The 22,912-nt window shown below is 37.9% G+C and overlaps 1 protein-coding gene across 1 annotated transcript in view; it reads left to right on the forward strand.

Moving 5' to 3' along the window:
* The window catches only part of LOC149788767 (succinate dehydrogenase [ubiquinone] flavoprotein subunit, mitochondrial-like), a 46,388-nt gene extending 30,007 nt beyond the window's left edge, over positions 1-16,381 (forward strand). Inside the window, exons 12-16 of the mRNA XM_089974862.1 lie at positions 1,544-1,642; positions 3,927-4,070; positions 11,533-11,646; positions 12,477-12,606; positions 15,517-16,381. Of these exons, the coding sequence (XP_089830988.1) occupies positions 1,544-1,642; positions 3,927-4,070; positions 11,533-11,646; positions 12,477-12,563 (444 nt within the window). The 3' untranslated portion in view covers positions 12,564-12,606; positions 15,517-16,381. The remainder of the gene's footprint in view (positions 1-1,543; positions 1,643-3,926; positions 4,071-11,532; positions 11,647-12,476; positions 12,607-15,516) is intronic.
* Positions 16,382-22,912: the final 6,531 nt, after the last annotated feature.

Here is a 22,912-nt window from a genome sequence, read left to right on the forward strand (position 1 = left end):
GACATTCAGTCGCCTTATAAGCACCTGTAAATCACCAGGTTTAATATACTGCTTGTAAACATTTATAAAGTTTGTACAAGTTTCAATGAACTAATACCTGACTATTATTAAGGCAGGCATTACCCATTCAGATTAAATGATACATATCCACATCGCTGCTAATGTCTTAAAGCGTGGATCATTTTCACTTTGTAGCATTTCTAGGAAAAAGACATCTTTATGTTGTTGAAAATTGGTGATACTTCACATTATAACCAATTATCATTAGTTGATTAGCTGGTAATGCTGACAAAAAAGTCATTAAAACTAAATATTTGCCTTCTAACAACTTGATTGATGACAGAACCTTTCATGAGTAAAGTTTTATTTTAAAGAAACAGATTTGTAAGCCACTGCAGTTTCTTAGCCATGGTAGATTCTACAAAAGCCTTGAGAATGCATTTCCAGGCAGTACATCGAGTTGCGTTATCGATTCTTACATCGTGTCCAGGCAGTACATCGAGTTGTGTTATCGAATCTTACATCGTGTCCAGGCAGGACATACAGTTGCGTTATCGATTCTTACATCGTGTCCAGGCAGTACATCCAGTTGCATTACCCATTCTTACATCGTGTCTATGCAGTACATCCAGTTGTGTTATCGATTCTTACATTGTGTCCAGGCAGTACATCAAGTTGCGTTATCGATTCTTACATTGTGTCTAGGCAGTACACCAAATTGCATTACCGATTCTTACATCGTGTCTAGGCAGTACATCGAGTTGCGTTATCGATTCTTACATCGTTTCCAGGCAGTACATCCAGTTGCATTACCGATTCTTATATCGTGTCTAGGCAGTACATCCAGTTTCGTTATCAATTCTTACATCGTGTCCAGGCAGTACATACAGTTGCATTACCGATTCTTGCATCGTGTCTAGGCAGTACATTGAGTTGCGTTACCGATTGTTACATCGTGTCCAGGCAGTACATACAGTTGCATTACCGATTCTTACATCATGTCCAGGCAGTACATACAGTTGCATTACCGATTCTTACATCGTGTCTAGGCAGTACATTGAGTTGTGTTATCGATTCTTACATCGTGTCCAGGAAGTACATACAGTTGCATTACTGATTCTTACATCGTGTCCAGGCAGTACATCCAGTTGTGTTTTTGATTCTTACATCATGTCCAGGCGGTGCATCCAGTTGCATTATAGATTTTTACATCATGTAGATATATTTATCATTTAGATACTATCATGGCCATCATAAGTATGTTTTCCAGAGTTACAGATGCATTAGACAAAGACATGTCTTAAGAACTGAATTGTCTTGTATTAAGAGATGAAGAGTGTACAGCAGTAAAACAGTGACAACTTTGGCAAGGTACTTTATGGACATGTCAGTGTTTTACATATTAATAAAAGTCATCAGATCATGGAGAAGTTTGAGGTTTTAGTTGAATGGCATCTTTTTAGTTATTGCATACCATGTAAATGAATATGAATTAGTGTAAATGTTGCAGCTTGCCTTATAGAGAATATTTCTTCCCCCACAGGCTATGCAGGCACATGCTGCTGTGTTCAGAGATGGACCAACTCTTCAGGAAGGTGTGAGGAAACTGGAATCTCTCTACAAGCAAATGGATGACGTAAAAGTATGGTTCTCTCTCTCTCTCTCTCTCATTTGAAAAAGGTCTGCACAGATTGGTATGTCTTTAACAAACAAAGCATTAGCCTAAAGATATGATTCCTCTCTGTTTTTATCTCATTAGATGGTTGGCACTGATTGGAATATCTGGACAAATTTATTGATAACATAAAGTGATAGAATCTCTCTTTCTCTCCCCCCCCCTGTCCAGTTCTAATTTTTCAGGGTGTTGAGCATTACAGATATTAGGCTTGTTATGTCCCTTTCTTGATCCCGTTTAAATGCACACATTGCAATGCCATGCGCCTCATCTGAATTATGTATGTTGCATTGATCATATGCCACATAAAAAAAATTGATTTCATTTTTATATTCACTGTTTTACTTAATTTATTTGTGTTATATTACATGTTAAAGAGATTGTACTATTTCCAACATTCAGATGGTATTAGTGTATTCACTTATGTGCAGATAGGTTATGGTCATAATCATTGCAATGTGCTCTCTGATTTAAAAAACAAAAAAATGGCAAACAGAGAAAATGATTAATATTGCAACATATTTCATCTTAATAATGTTACATTTTTGCATAGAGCATAGCATAGAGTGTTCATGTTTCACAAATAAATTATGATGTTGATTTCATTATATAAGAGATTTTGACTATACATTTTAATTTTTGTTACATTTAATGCTTTTTTAATATTTTTATTTTATATACCTTTTACTTAATTTTAACTTGTTTAGCTTTTAACTTGCATTTATTTCTTAATGGGGACCGCTCCGGTGGCCTAGTGGTTAGAGCATCTGTCTCGGATGCGGGAGGTCGTGGGTTTGACCCCCGGTTGAGTCATGCCAAAGACTTACAAAAATGCCAATAACAGCTGCCTCGCTTGGCGCTCTGCATTAAGAGGTTAGTGTTATGATTGGTGTCAGGATAATGTGACTGGATGGGACATCATGCTAAATGTCTGCGGCATGATGTCCCAGTGCTAGACATCACTATAAACTGCCGCACAGCAGACATCATAGCGATATGAATGAAAAATTGTTAAAGCTACTTTTAAAAATCCAAATCACACACACACTTAATGGGGTCGAGGTGGGGATTTACTGTCCTATGTTTTCTTCAAAATCGTTGGTACCATATAGCTTTCAATTCATTAAAGCATACAACAAATGCTGATCCTTTAATTTGACCAATTCTGGAACCTTGATTGAACAGAGATGCAAGAATTACAATGGGTATATTTACCTCAATCCAATGATAACTTGTTAGCAGTAGTTTGTGATCCCATATAAAAAGTGCCCACTAACATAAGAGTTATTTCCCATTATATCCATTCTCAGACATTTTAGATCAGTACTAAAATTGTATGATAAGGAAATTTAATATTTCTTTACCTAACAGTATACATTAAGTTATTTCAGGATGAAACATGTAATGGAAATTGGTTTTTGATACTTGGGTCAATAGCCACAGTGTACAAGATGGGAGTGGGGTGGGTTGTAGATAAAAGATGAACATAGGATTCTCCATGGCAAGCTATGGATAATAATTATCATCATTACTAGTATTTTTTGATATTATTGTTACCAATGTGTTGGCATGTGGTATTTAATACCAATCTTAAATACTAGTATGAAATGTATCTCCTGATTAATAATGAAAGTTGCTTCGCAACAAAAAGATTGTACAAATGCAATGGTTGGAACATCATATTATACACAGGTTGAACCTTGTCCAGATGCAGGAGACATTAGCAGTATTAAAGGTATGTTGTTGTTGTTGTAGTGGAGTTTAACGCCATTTTCAGCACAAGATGGGCTATACATGGTGGCCAGTATAAATGGTGGAGGAAGAACCAGTGAAAACCTCGGAAAGAACCACCGACCCACAAGAAGCTACTGACAAGCTTTCTCACATAACCACATTAGCCAAATCTGAGACGTGAACCCACGCAGAAGAGGTGAGATGGCAGTGATCCGTAATGGTGAGCACTTTAGACCACTCTGCCACTTGGGGCCCCCATTATAGGTATGAGATGTACGTCTCATCCTGAAGCCACAGGATTTTATGATCAACACAATAAAAGTGATATTGTCTGTATATTAGTCAAATGCGTTACATTATAGTGCATTTTCTCTGCTCCAGTTGACAGACTTTGGCATTGTGAGGAATACTGTTCTCATTGAGCTGATTCATTTTCCCTGTTACAGGTGACAGGCCATGGCATGATGTGGAGCACAGATTTCAAAGAGACATTATTGTTATATTTTCTTTGTTGCAGGTGACAGACCGTGGCATGGTGTGGAACACAGATCTCATTGAAACTTTGGAGCTGCAGAATCTGATGATTAATGCCGTACAGACCATTGTTGGTGCCGAGGCCAGGAAGGAAAGCAGGGGAGCTCATTTCAGAGAAGATTTCAAGGTTGGTAGAGGAGGCATTGACAAAATGTTGGATTTATTAAAAAGTACATCATAGGGATTGAAAATTCCAGTATGTACCTTGTAGCCCAGCAAATGCAATTTGAACACAAAAAAGTCTTAAGAAATACATTGGTCTTCTTACGTGCCCAACTGTGATTTTAATTCCCAGTACAGAATACTTATCTAGCTTGAAACTGCTTAGTCATCTAAACTGTTTATTCATCTAATCTACTTAGTCATCCAGACTGCTTAGTCATCTAGACTGATTAGTCATCCAGACTACTTAGTCTCTTAAACTGGCTTATTAATTCTTTAACATTTGAATAAGACATTTTATGATTTATAATTCTGAATACTAGATGCAAAAATTTAGTTGTGAGAAATTTATCACTTGCACACCTGCCATGTTGATACGTGCAACATGAAAAAATGCAATTGTAGACACATTTAATAATTTCCCCAAGACAGTATTCCAAATTTAAATCGATCATGATAAGATTAGTGCAGACATATTGTTCGTTGCTGCTGCAGATGTCTTCTTCTGAAGACTTTGAGCTTTAAACTTTGAGCTTATTTGTTATTTACTTATTTAGTAAGTTATAACCAAGCATGTGATATGTGATATCCAGTAAAATGCAGAGTATAATACCACTGAAGTTTCATTTGGTGAATAATATAGAAATCTGACAGGGAGGTAACGGATAGGATTCTTTTATTTATGGCAAAGAACAGTTTCGAACACAGTCTTAGAAAAATAGACTGACAAAAAATCGGGAAATAAAAGTTGTGCTAAACATTTTTGGCCATTTTCTAAAAAATGCAACAAAGTGAAATCAATTGGAAATGATGCATAAAAGTTCAAAAAGACAAATTTTGAATAATGGATTTGCAGCTTTAAAATATAAAGCCTGTCATTATAGGAATTAAAAAATTAAATTAGTGAAAGTCAGCTACTTATACATATGTAAACTATTCCCTATATGAGCCCCATCTCCATTTGAGACTGAACCCTCATCCCCATTCAACCCTAAAATCTACCAGGTCTCTCAAGGTATAACTGGCAGGTATGCATTTCCTAATGTCAGTTTAAATTCTAACTGATTCGTGTTTTGGGGGACAAGTTTCTCATATATTCTGTGTCACAAGTTGGCTTTAATAATAGCTGATTGCAAACACCATCACAAGTCATATAATAAATAAACAAATCAAATGGGTATTGTTGTCATGCACATTGCAAAACCATTCAGAAACATCCTTTAAATCTTGGTACATACATAATTCTCTTTCCATTTGCTAAATTTTACTCACTGCTGCCGAATAACCTCCTTATCGGTTATGGCGTTGTTTATTCAAGTCTTTTCAACATAAAATTGTTTTATCTTACTGTTACATGTACTTCAGTCAACACTTCTTTCAGTAAGGGAAACTTGACATTGGGATGCATGTATCGATGATAAAGATAATGTGATTACTTACCTTACATCGCGATGTGAAATAATTATTGGTTCTGGATACATTTTCAATAAAAAGTGGCCGCCTGTTTGGGGAGTATTTTATATTTTTGTACTATATGCTGGTGGCTAGTTGCATTAGAGGGGTGACCGTTCTTGAGGGGTACTTTTGAATACAAACTCGTCGGTGCAAAGGGATTCTGGCCATAAGAAGTGGGAGGCTGCTTGTCAGGGGGGGCTGTTCAAGATGGGGACTACTGGACTGTGATTGCTTTTGTTATTATTTTGAATATGCATATTTTCCAATTTCTCCAACATGAAATTAAAGAAAGGTAAATCTTCATCTTGTCATCTCATCTTGGCATCCGTCCGTCTACGAGAGACGATGGCATAGCTCCAAAGTACGCTTTTGCTTATCCTTCTTTTTAGCTCTCTTTTCAGCTTGCTTTATTCTTCTCTTTTCCTCTGCGTTTTGAACTCCCTGCCTGACAGCTAGACGCCAGCTGGAACGGTTGTTTGCACAGCTCTCCCAGTCGTTGACATTGATGTTTGCTGTCTTCATATCCTTCTTGCAAACATCTTTGTAGCGCAGATGTGGTCATCCAGTTGGTCGTGCACCTTCTGCTAACTCCCCATATAACAGGTCCTTGGGAATGCGACTTGGGTCCATTCTCTTGACCTGGCCGAGCCAGCGAAGGCGCCTCTCGCTGAGTATGGAGAACATGCTGTTCATGTTGGCGCGTTCTAGAACCTCTGTGTTGGGTACTTTGTCCTGCCACTGGATGTGCAGAATGCGCCGCAGACATCTCAGGTGGAAGCTGTTGAGTTTCCTCTCGTGTCTTGCATAGGTGGTCCATGTTTCGCTGCTGTAGAGAAGTGAGCTGAGCACGCATGCTTGGTAGACACGCAGTTTGGTCTTCTCTGTGAGGTTGGGGTTGTTCCAGACCCTCTGGTTAAGTCTGGCCATCACTGCTACTGCCTTGGCAATCCTGCCGCCCACCTCAGAATCAATGGAGAGTGAGCTGGAGATGTTAGACCCGAGGTATGTGAAGTTCTCGACAACTTCCAAATTGTACCCATCGATGGAGACAGAGGGAGGGGAGTCTGTGTCCTGTGCCATGACATTTGTTTTCTTCAAAATGATGGTCAGTCCAAATTCCTTACATGCATGGGAGAGGCAGCATACCAGCTGCTGGAGTCCATCTTCCATGTGTGATGTCAAGGCTGCATCGTCGGCAAAGAGCAATTCACGGATGAGTACCTCTGTGACTTTAGTCTTAGCACGGAGACGGGCGATGTTGAACAGCTTGCCGTCAGCCCTGGTATGGATGTACACTCCCTCGCTGCAGTCCTTGAATGCGTACTGGAGAAGCATGGAGAAGAAGATGGCAAAGAGCGTCGGTGCAAGGACACAGCCTTGTTTGACTCCGCTAACGACTGGGAATGCTTCAGATGTTGCGCCATTGAAGCACACTGTGCTGTGCATGTTCTCGTGGAACGACATAATGACAGCAAGCAGACGTGGGGGGCAGCCAATCTTCTGCAGGAGTCTGAAGAGTCCACTCCGACTAACCATGTCAAATGCCTTCGTCAGGTCTATGAAGGCAATGTAGAGGGGCATCCGCTGCTCGCGACACTTCTCCTGCAGCTGACGTAGTGAGAAGATCATGTCTACAGTTGACCTGCCGGCTCGAAATCCACACTGGGATTCTGGGTAGACGCGGGAGGCTAGGATCTGCAAGCGTGCCAAGGCAACACGGGCGAAGGCCTTTCCGATGATGCTGAGGAGGGAGATGCCCCGATAGTTGTTGCAATCGCTACGGTCTCCTTTGTTTTTGTACAAAGTGACGATGTTGGCATCACGCATGTCCTGTGAGATGTATCCCTGTTCCCAGCAAAGGCAGAGGAGTGTGTGTAGGGGCTGGAGCAGTGCTGGTTTTCCGCTCTTGAGGACTTCAGGCGGAATGCCGTCGCTTCCAGGAGCCTTCCCACAGGCAAGGCAATCGATGGCTTTTCCGAGCTCTTCCAGGGTGGGCTGTGTGTCTAGCTCCTCCATGACAGGCAGGTCTGGAATGGCGTCCAGGGCAGTTCCAGTGACATTGTTTTGGGTTGCATATAGCTCAAGATAGTGCTCAACCCATCGCTGCAGTTGTTTCCCCTGGTCTGTGATGACTTCGCCCGTCTTGGACTTGAGGGGGGCGGTCTTGTAGCTGGGGGGGCCTGTCGCTTTTTTGATACCCTCATACATTCCTCTTGTATCCCCGGTGTCAGCAGCTGTCTGTATACTGTTGCAAAGGTTCAGCCAGTAGGTGTTGGCACAGCGGCGGGTGGTCTTCTGGGCGTTATTCCTTGCAATCCTGAGGGCTTGTAGTGTTCTGGGGCTAGGTGCAGCCTTGTATGCCAGAAGGGCTTTCCTCTTTGCCTCAGTCACGGGCTCCATCTCCTCCCAGTTTGCCTCATACCAGTCGACATTCTTTCGCTCCCTCTTCCCGTAAGCTGTGATGGCTGATTTGTACACAGAGTCACGGATATGGGACCACTTGGAATCAATGGTGTCATCAGGTGTCACTTTGGTGAGGGCTTCCTTCAGTTTGCTGATGAACTGCTGTGTTTTCTCTGGGTTGCTTGCACAGTAGGTGTTGATACGTGGGTGACCCTTCTTCTTGGCGTGGTGCAGCTTCTTGGGTAATATTCGCACCTTGCTGGCCACCAGGGAATGGTCCGTGTCACAATCGGCACTGTGGTAGCTGCGGGTAAGGAGGACACTGGCCAGTTCTGCACTCCTGGTGATGACGAGGTCTAGCTGGTGCCAGTGGCGTGAACGTGGGTGTCTCCAGGACACCTGGTGGATCTCCTTGCATTTGAAGAAAGTGTTTGTCACACATAGGCTGTGGGAGCAGCACATCTCCAGCAGTCGCTGACCATTCTCGTTGATCTTGCCGTAAAAACCGAGACAGGTGGACCAGGCCTCATGGTCAGCTCCCACTCTAGCATTGAAGTCTCCTAGTAAGTAAAGGCTTTCATTGTTGGGGATACTGGATATTGCCTGATCCAGAGCCTCATAAAACTTGTCTTTCTCCTCGTAGGTGGAGTAGAGGGTTGGGGCCTACACACTGAAGATGTTGACCGGGCCTAAGGATGTTGACAGCCGGAGGGCAAGGATTCTCTCAGTACCTGATGATGGAGGTTCAATGAAGGCGATTAGCGTGTTCTTGACGGCAAAGCCTACACCATGCTGCCTAGGTTCATCCAAGGGCTTCCCCTGCCAAAAGAATGTGTAATTGGCTTCCCTGATGGTGCCGCTGTCAGCCAGTCGGGTCTCCTGGAGGCAGGCAATGTCGATGTTCAGTCGGGAGAGTTCTCTGTCAATGACGGCAGTCTTCCGTGCATCGTCGATCTGCTGTAGGTCAGTGGTCAATCCAGGACACATGGTCCTGATGTTCCAGGTTGCAAAACGAAGAGTTGGAGTCTGTTTATTTCTTCTTTTAGTCTTTCCTGGTGCAGAGTTTTGTGGCCCACTTGTCGAGATGGTTCTCTAAGCTCCACGCACCCAGTGAAGCAGGCAGGCCATGGCGGGCAGCACCTTACTGACTGGGGGCTGCCCAGCTTGAGGCGGGCGGTAGCTGTCCAGTGAGACCTGATGATCTCTCCCACCGTCAGAAGTAACCCCTGGCGCCAAGCTCTACGCCAATCGAGCTTTGATTTAGAACCGGTAAACTGCTACTTCTCGTGTTGTGCCGACGCCGTACGACGACGCTGGAGTGTCCTCTCCAGTGGAGCTATGAAGCCTGGGCAGGGTGGTATGGAGAATCAGCTGTTGCCCATGCAGCAGATTCCCCCTCTCCACGCAGCTGGTGTGCCCAAGGGAACGACGAATGCCGATACAGCTTGGCACCAACGGTGTCGCAGGAGTTGCCGGAATGACGTTGAAGTCAATGTCATACCGCCTTAGGGACTCCATCTCCGGATTTTCTGTCGGGGTTTACTCCCTTAGCCTTTCCCATGAGTGGGTATAGCCACAAGGCAGCAGAGGTTTGGAATCGGAGTTTTCCTTCTCCTAGATGAGCTACCATCCAAGGTTTACGAGTCCCATCTACCCGAAGCAACTGGTTTTAAGGCGCCAGTGGGCCGCCTTCACCCCTTCTCCTGTTAGTAGAAAACATGGTCTGCCGGGCTTCAAATCTAAGCCACTCGCGAAGGCCAGGAGCTGGATTTTAGTTGACAGAGGCAGTAGGAGACGCAGGCCGTATGGGGCATTTTGGAGGATTGGGGCGCTTGTCTCCCACTCCCACCCCGGGCAATGTCAACCTTAGACCACAGAAAGGTAAATAAAGACTTATTAATTCATGGGCTAGTTCGAGTTTATCCAGGAGACCAGTCTGTACTATAATGTACACGGTGCAAATCATATTTAGCTTCACTTTAATCCTTGTTTATTCCCAACATATTAGATGCAGATTTTGCTTTATTCAATGTTTCAACCAAAGTGCTTTCTTTTAGATAACATTTCATCTAGTTATTTCATTTACGTTGATTCATGCCCTCACAAATTACTCTTTAGTGATATAAGCGATCCTACAAATTGAGATAATATTTATAAAAAGATACACAGGTTTATTTATTCAAGACACATAACCAGTATAACTGAAAGAAGGACAATACTAAAGGCTAAAATTCTGTATATAGATTAACTAAAATCATCTTCAATCTATTTTAGTTTTGTGTTTTGGATGAATAAAATTATACAGTGGAAAGCTGGATGTTTTGGTATTATAATTGGCCGATTTGTCTTTTGTTTACTGACAGCAATACAGGCCAGTTAATCATTCAAACCCTGAAACTGGCTTTGGTTAAGAGAAAAGTTTGACTGGAAACTATACCTGGTCCAGTGCTTTAATTTATAATTGCCTTTCACTCCACAATATTAGCATAGTTGCTTTAGTCTAGTAAAATGGGTATAAGGCGACTTACATAAAAGTAAACTACAACTGAGTTTTTACAGTATTAACATAATTTTTGAAGCATTATTTCTCAAACTTCATTACTGTATTTTGGAAATATAATTAAAGTTAAGTGCAGTGTTGCCCATGATTTGAATACAAGGGATGTACTCCGTTTAACAGAATGTACTTCATTCAGCACATGTTCAGACCAACAATGTACATGTGGTGGCACCATTACATAAATACCCTCACTAGTTTAAATGTGAGCATTGAAACAAACACTATTGCTGCTCATTGATATCATATCAGGATTACATTTTAAAGAGTTAGGTATTTACAATTTCAAGGCAAAATAAAAACATGATTAATGGTGCATTGATATAAAAAGTGTAAAGCAAAAAAGCAATACCAAAAAAAATAATGAACTTGAGTCAAAAGGGTCAGGTGGTACCTGTGTATGTTCACTTCTTGTCATTGTCCAAATCTGAATTAGAAACAATAAGAAAACAGAAATAATGAATAAATTTCTTTGCTTTCAAAACAAATTTATGAACTTTTACCATTTCTATGTAATAATCATAGATGCCAATCTGACAAGAGGTACACATGTAATTTTAGCTAATATAAGTCTTCAGTGCATCTAGAACTTGATGCTTGCATCTTTTGATGTCGTTTCAGACTTGTGGGTGGGCTTATACACAGGTCATGCACTTTTCAGAGTTTATACCTGGAGAGGGGGGGCTTATATGCGAACAGGTTTATACGTGATTGTACATGGTAATTTATAATAATAAGAACTTAAAGGCTTAGCAAATCATGCATACAGTGTGTCAGATCAGTTTTTAAAATAATCAGAATGTTAGTAGTACATGTCAACACATATTGCTGTACAAATCATTTAGCATTAATCACCCATATTTGTCAGTACAAGTTTCAAGCAGGATATCATGTGATTTCTAAGGTTTAAGATATAATGTAGCAATTAGCAAATCCTTAAGATTGATTTCTTATGGCTAGCCATGATAGTGGCCTAAAATTTGTTCTGATGCATAATGCTTGTGAATTTCAGGTGAGGATTGATGAGTATGACTTCAGTAAGCCACTGGAGGGTCAACAGAAAAAACCATTGGAACAGCACTGGAGGAAACACACAATGGCATATGTCAACTGTGAAACTGGAAAAGTATGAAATTTTCTTCTCTAATTGTATCTTTTCATATATAACATGAATACAACTGAATACTTGCAGGTATTAAGATAGACTGAGATGCCTTGTCACTTAATGCTTAGGCAGGGTTGCATCCTGATACACTAATACATTAGACATGTACTTAAGATCGGCTTAGATGTGGAACATTGCTTGTCTGAAGATTGTTGGATGTGGTTGCTGCAACAATGCTTGACCAAGACTTTTGGATGTGGCTTCTGCAACATTGCTTGACCAAGGACTGTAGGATGTGGTTTCTGCAACATTGCTTGACCAAGGACTGTAAGATGTGGTTTCTGCAGCATTGCTTGACAAAAGATTGCTGGATGTGATCTCTGCAAGATTATATGGATGATATATTGAATGTTTTATCATCCCATCACATAGAAGTGTTAATGCTCTCTGATTGTACATCCTCCTTTATTAAATTATCATGGACTGCTGGTTTTCATCAAAATATGGCATGCAGCTTCAAGCTGATGCAACCTATTTATTTCCAACTTCCCCGCTTACCATTTAGAAAAGTTGTGGCCCCATATTGGTGCCCATTAATAGTTTTAAGTTGTTTTGCTAGGCTCATCTCTGCAATTATCCAGCATATTGATTTGTTCCTCTCACTTTTTATGTTTGTATGTGCTGGGTTTGTTCATTAACATGGTAACACAACAATTATATAACAGGCATTAAGGTTTTGCATACTATACAATTTATATTTTTGATGTTTTAAACTGAATTCTCCATATATGTCCTTGGTCAGAAAAAATTTGAAACTAGTGATGTGTTAAATTTTACTCCTTTTATTGCAGACCACGTTGACATACCGGCCAGTGATCGATGGAACACTGGATGAAAAAGACTGCCCACGTGTAGCTCCAGCTATCAGATCATATTAAATTGTGATAGATTGCCTCTAGAAGTGGATCAGATTTATAAAAGGTCATTCAGTAAATTTTGTATTTCATTGAACTTATGTCCATCAAGAATATTATCTTTTGTGTTAAAAGGTTTGTCATTGTAATATTTTTGTCTCTTGCATCTGCCCTCCCTACTCAAGCTGTTAACTTCATTTCAGTATCAGTGAAACCAAAATATCAATGCATATAAAAGGATCTGCATGAGTTTTTGCACAAGGTGCACCGCTCTGGTTTTCTACATGATTTTAGAGTGGGGATGAGGCGTAAATAGTGGTTGTAGGATAATTTTTCATAATAAAGACAAGGAAAGGTCTTTAGGAAAACTTCTCTTTGGTAAATGGTGTAGTCTCTATCTAGGGATGAAGATGTGTAATAAACAAAACATGGATTGTAGAATCTATTTTTCTAACTGTTCCAGAGTATATCCTGGCTCCAAACCAAGACTTTATCACCTATTGCCTCAATTGTTGCAGAGTGGGTAAATCTTGCAGTGCAACTGGGTTACAGTGAATTTCATTCCATGTTATATTCAATATTGTTTTAAAATAATGGGACATGCATACCAAAACACCAGTGAGAGATGTGAACATTTTTATGACATCATGTTAACTTTGTATCGTTTAATTTTTTGAAGTATATGTATGTATTTATTTGGAAGGGTTTATTTTCCAAAAGATGTTTGAAATTTTGTTTTCTTTTTCTATTTTAACATTTTTTAAATCTAGGTACTACTATGAGAATATTTCTGTGTATTTAGAGAAAATAAAAGCAGTGAAAACATTTACAGAACTAAATGTTTTGCTTAATGTCTTTGGAAAGAATGATTGGTTGGTTTGTTTTTAATAGTACTATATAAATGCATTCTGGCCAAGGAAATGGGAGCTAAGTTCCTTTCCCAAGGACATGGCATGGTAACCAGTCCGGACAGGTATTCAACCTAGAACTGCAGATTAAGTCTGGTGCTGTTTTTAAAATTGTATATGAACAACACAGAGCGCAAATTTAATCATAACTTTTGGATCATTCAAATGGTTAATGACTAAGACTCGTTCAGGGTGCATTTTTTGATCATATAGTTCTGTTCAAGTGATTGTTCACTCATCAGTCAACTATTATCCCTTGAAATGTTAACAGTACACATGGAACTTGTACGGATAGTGAAGTTTATATAAATTAAATATACCATTTTATAACAGGCTCTGTGTATATGGATAGAACAGTTAGCTGATAGTATTTGAATAAATGTTTAATTGTTCTGTGTATATCAAGTGCATTAACTATTTTAGGCAAATAAAAAGCTAAACCACAACTTTCGAAATATTGGAAAATTTGAGTCTTTAATTAAACACTGACCTATTTAGGATCCATATTAACTGTTAATTCTTACTTTTCGTTATATATAGTGGATATGGCATAAACACAACAAATACTCATACAAACAGTTTAATTTATTGCTAATTCGGGCGCCAGAAGCACCCTATATCGAACCTTGTTGCATAAGAATAGATGAGGGTTGCTAGGTTCAAGGGTATTCCTGTGCCATTTGAAATGGGTTCTTCAACTTGAGTTGGAACTAAAAATCCATGTAAATAGAAATTATAGCATATTAGGATTTGAAAAGGTTTATTTTGTGCTTATAGCGATGTTCATGCATTTTGGTAATTACTCGAAGACATATTTTCTTGTTACTGAAATACATGCTGTTATAATTATTTCTCAGTTCTTAGTTTAAATATTTACATACAATCATGCAGTTGCAGATAATAAAGTGCTTAAATTTACCATTGAAATGAAAATGTATTGCAAAATCAATGCAAACAAAATGATGAGACTTGAGGAAATCTTCACTGACCACCATAACTCTGATGGGTTCTCCATAATTGTCAGATTGGGAAACTTCACTTGTCAAAATGTTTCATTGTCTTTTTTGTCAAAGGAGTCTATGATCTTCAGCCATGCAAATTTGATGAATTTTGCAAATTCTTATTATCATGCATCTTTTATTAGTTTCTTTTTAACCCCATTTTTCAATGTCTGTACAGATACTCAAGTAAGGAAATGCACACCAATATGTAATTGTTTGGAAATGCACACCAATATGTAATTGTTTGGAAATGCACACCAATATGTAATTGTTTTGAAATGCACACCATATGTAATTTGTAGAAAATGCACACCCATATGTAATTTTTAGGAAATGCACAACATACGTAATTTTTAGGAAATGCACACCCATGTCATTTTTAGGAAATGCACACCATATTGTAATTTGTAGAAACTGCACACCCATATTTAATTTTTAGGAAATGCACACCCATATATAATTTGTAGAAAATTCACACCAATATGTAATTTTTAGGAAATGCACACCATATGTAATTTTTAGGAAATGCACACCATATGTAATTTTTAGGAAGTGTACACCCACATGTAATTTGTAGAAAATTCACACCAATATGTATTTTTTTAGGAAATGTACACCCATATGTAATTTTACTTTCTAGTGTTTGGAGCCATAGCTAACTTATAACATTTTTATAAAGATTGCCCTTATAGAAGATCAACATGGCAAACATATTGGCATCTCATCATGTCTTTCCTACCATCCACATGCTGGATTAAGCCGAATGATAAAGATAAATGTGGTCAGTTTCTTTTGGACAGGTGTCAACAAAGTCATGTTTACTTGATATATGGATACATTTCCATGTGTACAAGACCATTTTACCTAAATGTTAAAGATGGACTTGGCATGCGGGCTGTGGCCAGCTGCTTGCTACAGAAAGTTAAATACACCAATACTTTGCAGTAATCATACTCAGAATGATTTGCAAGTGAGAAAATATTAACAGGAAAATGACTATTTCTGTTATAGCAGATTTCTAAGTCCTATGTCAGCCTAAACTTTCTTTAACACCTTTTTCCATTGTAGGATAAGCTAGAAAACTGCCAACAAAAGGACTTTGATTTCCTGATGCACCCAGTCTTCATTTTGTACCCTGGCAGTGTGATGCTGAGCTGATCATGTGATTTCACAGGAGTCAATTTCCTTGTTCATATGATCCTGTCTTAATTTGAGGTTGTCTTTATTCCTGAAATGCAATAAGTTAAAGTCCTTGTGTCACATTCTTGAAAAGTTTAGATGAATACGAAGCTTCAGGATTCTTTTTGTAAATTCATGTGTTTGTTAAATAGGATAGAGAACATTTCTCCTTTATTAAAAACAGTTACTGGAGTAAAATGTATTTTGTACAGTTGATTTTGATATTTGTACATTTGAAATCTTGCAAATACAGACTGAAACATTACTTCATTTATTATTTGAACCGCAAATGGAATGGCGAGTCCTAATGAATGAATATTAAAATCAGTTTTCATCAGACATGAATGACAAATGAATGAATATTAAAATCAGTTTTCATCAGACATGAATGACAAATGAATGAATATTAAAATCAGTTTTCATCAGACATGAATGACAAATGAATGAATATTAAAATCAGTTTTCATCAGACATGAATGACAAATGCAGAACTCTTGAAAAGGTAAAAGGTATACAATTGGATAAATGTTAAATAAATAGTACAAGACGAGATGATTGATTGAAATGCGCATGGATTTCAAAATGCAGTTTTGGGTTTCTATTTCATGTCATAAAAGTTTAAGATTATGATTATAATTGCATTTTGCATATCGAACTCATTCAGTGTTTGTAGAAGTGCATAAAATATATATGATGATTTAAAAACCTATTATTCAATGCTTTTGTTTGCAATAAACATTGCTTACAACTTAAATTTTGTGTTTTGCATCATATGATATGTAAACTTTGTATAGGTGAAAGCATCAAAGGTTAATTATTTAAAAATTGCATTTAAGTGACGTTTATGTAGCATTAACAAAATAAAATGGTAACGGTTTTCTCACAGTGGTGTTAATATGCCCCTATACAATCTAAAATGTCTCGGCAAACAGCAATCTTAACAATTTTGTATTGTTTCCTCAGATTATTGTCTTATTGTTATGGGTCTTTTACTAATAGACTCCTGGTCAGATCTAGTTGGTCCGAAATTAAATAAACCTATTCTCCCAACTCGGTAAAACATTAAAAAGTGCATGACCCACATATAAGCTGTCCCCTAAGTCTAAGACAACATCATATAATGTCCTAAATGCAATTATTTAGGCAAACCACTTAAATAATAAAATATTATTTTCAAGCCTTAAGAAAATGAATAACTCCAACCATTCCACTTCTGTCCAGCCATCCAACGATGACACAAGTATTAAATTTCATGCTTTTTCAAAGTCTTCCATTAAGGGAGGCAGCTTTGAGCTGTCTGCTAAACAGGCCAATACAACCATGAAAAGTGTTTTCCACAACTGGACATTTTTATCAATGTAGTTTTCTTATCAACAGCATTGACTGTTTTGCTTGGAAGGTCAAAGGTCATTGACATCTTATCCATGTTCCCAATTTGCGATATTTTGAATGAGCACTCCTTTCTATGATGGATCATAAGCTTCTGAATAAATTTGATATTTTTGTCCAAGTCTTCTGGTAGTTTTTATGCGATATTCATTTCCTGTCTGAGACAGAAACCATGCCGGTTCATTAAACATAACTGGCTAAAAATACAAATTTTGATTAATGTGCCAATTTATGTTTTTCTTCTTTTGCAATTTGCATAGAATGCAGATGAATTGCAGTTCTTGTTACAAATTATCCGTTTTATGAACATTCACTTACAAACTCAAGTTTTTTCTTAAACTGATGGAATAAAGCAATTCCAGTCTGACATGTCTTTGTACTTGGTATCTCTTGTATTGCCGCTTTTCTTTTCCACCAATTCTGTCTGTGCCTCTTGTGTATGTTAAATTTCAATCCTGCAACACAGTTATTTGCTCCTGTACATTCATTAACTTTAAGTTTGAATGCATAATGCTTTCTATTATTTCCACCATTTCTCATTTTAGCCATTGCCTTAAATTTCTAGAAAATGTAGAACTTTAGATAGTGGCACTATCCTGTTTATACTTTATCGTGTAATCTTTCCATGGTTGGTTGGTTATCAAGTTGTATTGGATAATTATTTATGATTCTTTCCTCTATTTTTTCTGCTACTGGTAGTTTGATTCAATTGACAAAACTTGGATTGGCTGTTAGTATGGACATGATTACACATGAAACCACTTGAGGCAGGTGTGAAGGTTAATTGCTTTGATTAGAAACCATGACTCATGCTACATGAGGGGGTCAGTATGGATTAGTAAATTAATTGGCATTGTGCAACAAAATAAACCCATTATCCCTGAGGCATTATGTACCATGGCTTAAGCACATCAATTGTTATTCTAATAAACCTAATAAACCTCTTGGCTTGATAACCCTCTTGGTTTGATAACCCTCTTGGCTTGATAACCCTATTGGCTTGATAAACCTCTTGGCTTGATAACCCTTTTGGCTTGATAAACCTCTTGGCTTGATAAACCTCTTGGTTTGATAACTCTTTTGGGCTTGATAACCCTCTTGGCTTGATAAACCTCTTGGCTTTATAAATGATATTTGATGATAAACTGATTGTGGGCTCTTGGCACATAAAGTGCAAATTTAACAAAATTCAGGTGGATACCTTTTACATCCAAACGCGCTTGTCAAATAAATTTTAAAATTATATTATTATCAGTTAATCATACTGACTATTATATTGCAACTTGACTGCTTTATACCCTTCCTAGGCGTGATTCTTATCGCGACACATGATAAGATAGCTAAAATGGCATGGGGTTTTCAGTAAAACCTTTTATGATTTCTAGTTTGTTCAAAATGAAAATGATGTTGAGGTGAAATCTAGCATGACCCCTTGTAAATCTAGCATGGCCCACATGATAGCCTCTTGAGCATCTTTCTATTCTTACTGGTTTATCATCATTGGGTTTTCACTGAAAAAGTTTTAATATCTGGTTAGTACTAAACGACTCGACATGGTGCTTAGAAAGCTCTTGTATCGACATGGTGTTTAGAATCTTGTATTGACATGAGGGTTTGAAATCTCTTGTATCTGCATGGTGTTTAGAATCTCTTGTATCAACAGGGTTTTTAAAATCTCTTGTATCGACATGGGGGGGTTTAAAATCTCTTGTATCTGCATGGTGTTTAAAATCTCTTGTATCGACATGGTGTTTAAAATCTCTTGTATCGACAGGGTGTTTAAAATCTCTTGTATCTGCATGGTGTTTAAAATCTCTTGTATCAACATGGTGTTTAAAATCTCTTGTGTCTGCATGGTGTTTAAAATCTCTTGTATCGACAGGGTGTTTAAAAGCTCTTGTATTGACAGGGTGTTTAAAATCTCTTGTATCGACAGGGTGTTTAAAATCTCTTATCGACATGGTGTTTAAAATATCTTGTATCGACATGGTGTTTAAAAGCTCTTGTATCGACAGGGTGTTTAAAATCTTGTATCTGCGTGGTGTTTAAAATCTCTTGTATCGACATGGTGGTTTTCATTAAAAGGCTTCACAAGTCTTGTTGGACCTTAGAGTTTTATAACTCTTGAAATCTAATATTGCTGCTAGAAAAAAAAAACGTTATCACCAATCCCAAAGAGATAGTCTAATTAGCATGAAAATTTTGGCTAAAGGACTATTTATGATGTCAGGTTGGTCCAACATGAAAATGGTGGTGTGGTTATTTCCATTATGACTGCCATGATGGCCTCTTGAAAATCTTTTTACTTGTCCTGAACAGATGGTTGTATCATCATTTCTACTCGTTCTGAACAGATGGTTGTATCATCATTTTTAATCGTTCTGAACAGGTGGCTGTATCATTTTTACTCGTCCTGAACAGATGGTTGTAGGGGCCCCGAGTGGCCGAGTGGTCTAAAGCGCTCTCCGTTACGGATCACTGCCATCTCCCGTCTGAGTGGATTCTTTTCTAGGATTCGGCCAATGTGGGTATGTGAGAAAACTTACAAGTAGCTTCCCGTGGGTTGGTGGTCCTTGCCGGGGTTTTCCCGGGTTCTTCCTCCACCATTAATACTAGCCGCCATGCATAGCCTATCGTGTGATGAAAAATGGTGTTAAACCCCACAACAACAACAGATGGTTGTATTGTCATTTTTACTCTTCCTGAACAGATGGTTGTATCATCATTGATTTTTCACATAATGAGTTGTATCATCTGGTTAGTTGTATCATCATTGATTTTTCACAGAAAGAGTTGTAACATCTGGTTAGTTGTATCATCATTGATTTTTCACAGAAAGAGTTGTAACATCTGGTTGTATCATCATTGATTTTTCACAGAAAGAGTTGTAACATCTGGTTAGTTGTATCATCATTGATTTTTTACAGAAAGAGTTGTAACATCTGGTTGTATCATCATTGATATTTCACAGAAAGAGTTGTAACATCTGGTTAGTTGTATCATCATTGATTTTTCATAGAAAGAGTTGTAACATCTGGTTGTATCATCATTGATTTTTCACAGAAAGAGTTGTAACATCTGGTTAGTTGTATCATCATTGATTTTTCACAGAAAGAGTTGTAACATTTGGTTGTATCATCATTGATATTTCACAGAGAGTTGTAACATCTGGTTGTATCATCATTGATTTTTCACAGAAAGAGTTGTAACATTTGGTTGTATCATCATTGATCTTTCACAGAAAGAGTTGTAACATCTGGTTAGTTTTATCATCATTGATTTTTCACGGAAAGAGTTGTAACATCTGGTTAGTTGTATCATCATTGATTTTTCACAGAAAGAGTTGTAACATCTGGTTAGTACTAAAGGAAACTTGTTGCTGGTACAGCAGCCAACATAGCTTCCAAAAATCTTGTTATTGCTATTTCTAAATGGCTGGCCATAGTGAAATAGTATCTTCACTAAATATCTTATCATGTCTAGTTGCTCCTTAAATGAAAAACGTGCTGGACAGACATACAATATAGCAGGAATAACGTCAATGTTTAAGATCATGTTAATAGTATTTCTTCTATAACGAAAGCTGTGGCAACCTACTGTTTTCACTGATGTTCTTCCTTAATGAAAATGATGCCCCGTGTAGATCCAAAACGCCCGGCACGACATAAGTCACTCCATTGGTAAAGGTGTTACAGCACTTGTTGCAATGCCTGTCACTTTTCAATTAGGCAACAGTTTACACATTTGAGTTTTGCAGCTTCACATGCATCGTTGTTAAACCAAATTTGATTTCCACTCTGGGCATTGGTACAAGCATTCTTTCATAGCTTACACTTTACATCACAGTTAATGTTCAGGCACAGTGATTGATAACTGTTAAGCCACGGCCGAGTCATACCAAAGTCTTACAGAAATGGTACTAGCATCTGCCTTGCTTGGCGTTCAGCATTAAGAGGTTAGTGTTAAGACTGGTCGGCCTGGTGTGTTGATACCAGGCCGACCAGTCTTAACACTAACCTGTTAATACTTTTAAAGGGACATTTATGAGCTAATTCAATTCTTGTTATCGAATCGGTCCAGCTGTCTCGATTGTGTTGAAATTTTTATTTAGCCTACGTCAATGGGAAGTCACTTTTCGGCTGCCGGTGTTACATTTGTTTGAAGTTTTCCGGCAATACATTTGATGTAAAACCGTGTCACTGTTTCACATTTAGTCCCATCTGCTGAGTACGAGTGTTCAGTGAATCATGAAAATCTGCAAATGAATACAAATAAGAGGCATTTACAATAGTCACCATTGAACGGTTTCGGCTTGTTCTGGTCCTCTGTCAAGAGTGTTCGTATTCACAAAACAAACCGAATTTCAAAACCCGTTCCGTAGCATGCTGACCGATCCGCCCATACGAGTACAATCCGAGAGACTTTTGACGGCCGTTAATGCAGTATAACCGTCACCTTTGGCATATCCAATCAAACGCTGAATAAATATAAATGTGCATGATATTTACTTTATTATATGCACCACAAAGAAAATATGCTATTTTAATATTCCCATACGTGTATAATAATAATAATAATAATAATAATAATTATAATGTTTAAGAAACATTGGTATCGTCAATAAAATCAAAATGAAAACGTTAATTTATATTATTATTATTATCATCATTATATTATGATGCAATACATTTTTATCTTATTATTATGCAGTGAGTGGTACGCATTGTCAATAAACTAGATTTTACACGTATATAACGTTCATTTTATATTAATTGCTCAGTGTTAATTGGGGTATTTGAGAAGACGTGTTAGTATTGTCTAATAATCACATGTACATATATTAATGACAATAAAACCACGACTTTCCACGAGGCTATGAAACGTTAAATGGGATCCCTTGTCGAGACGATGAGAAAATGACCAAAACAGACTTTTTTTTAATCATGAAAATATGCAAAAAGATGAAAATAACGGACATTTTGACCGTTAGCAGGCTGGTCAGTGTTAGCACGAGCCTTGTCGAAGTGACACGCTTGTATAAACGTCTCAATTAACTCGTCTTGCATATCATTCAGCGCGTTAAGAGTTACGGATTTCTTTATTCGAGTATGTTCTACGATGATTTACTTTCATGAACAAATTAAAAGTATTTGTTTACGAAAATAAATTTCACGTGTGAGATGCTATAATATGATCACCGACTTCGGGCTCCCAAATTTCCAGAATTAAAAATTTCAGGAAGTAGTATCTTATATAGTATAAACAACATCTTGAAAGTAGAGAGTGTATCTAATTTTAGAAGGCCATATTTTATATCTGACATAATGCAGACACTATTATAATCGAGCACATGCGACCCGAAGCTTCATGTATACTTATTTATCAATAGCCCCACTTCGACGCTAATACTAATACCTGAGCACGTGTATTTATGCGAGAGCATATATATATATATATATATATATATATATATATATATATCCTTGTTATTCTAATACAAGCCCCCTTCTAAAAGCGCACCACACCCTTTTTTCCACCAAAAAAATTCTAACCATATCTAGGTTTATAGATCCATATATGTCCATTATGCTACGTCCCAATAACTAAAACAGTACACGTATACCTAAATAATTAACACATTACTTGTATGTCCAAATAATTAAAATAGAACTAGAGCAATCCCACGACTTTCAGATAAAATCAAAACAACATTATTTACCAATGTTTTCAGCCACTACGTATGTTTTCTACATGAGTTTTAGGACGACGTTATTAATGATAATGGTATTGTAATAAATGTACCCACCGCCCCTTTGGAAACTAAAACTGCACCGCCCCGGGGTCTCGGGGTTTCTATTATAATAACTACTATAACTAAAACTATTATTATAAGAAG

The sequence above is a fragment of the Sinohyriopsis cumingii genome, chromosome 11 (assembly GCF_028554795.1).
Source record: "Sinohyriopsis cumingii isolate HCF-2022 chromosome 11, ASM2855479v2, whole genome shotgun sequence".
Taxonomy (NCBI): domain Eukaryota; kingdom Metazoa; phylum Mollusca; class Bivalvia; order Unionida; family Unionidae; genus Sinohyriopsis; species Sinohyriopsis cumingii.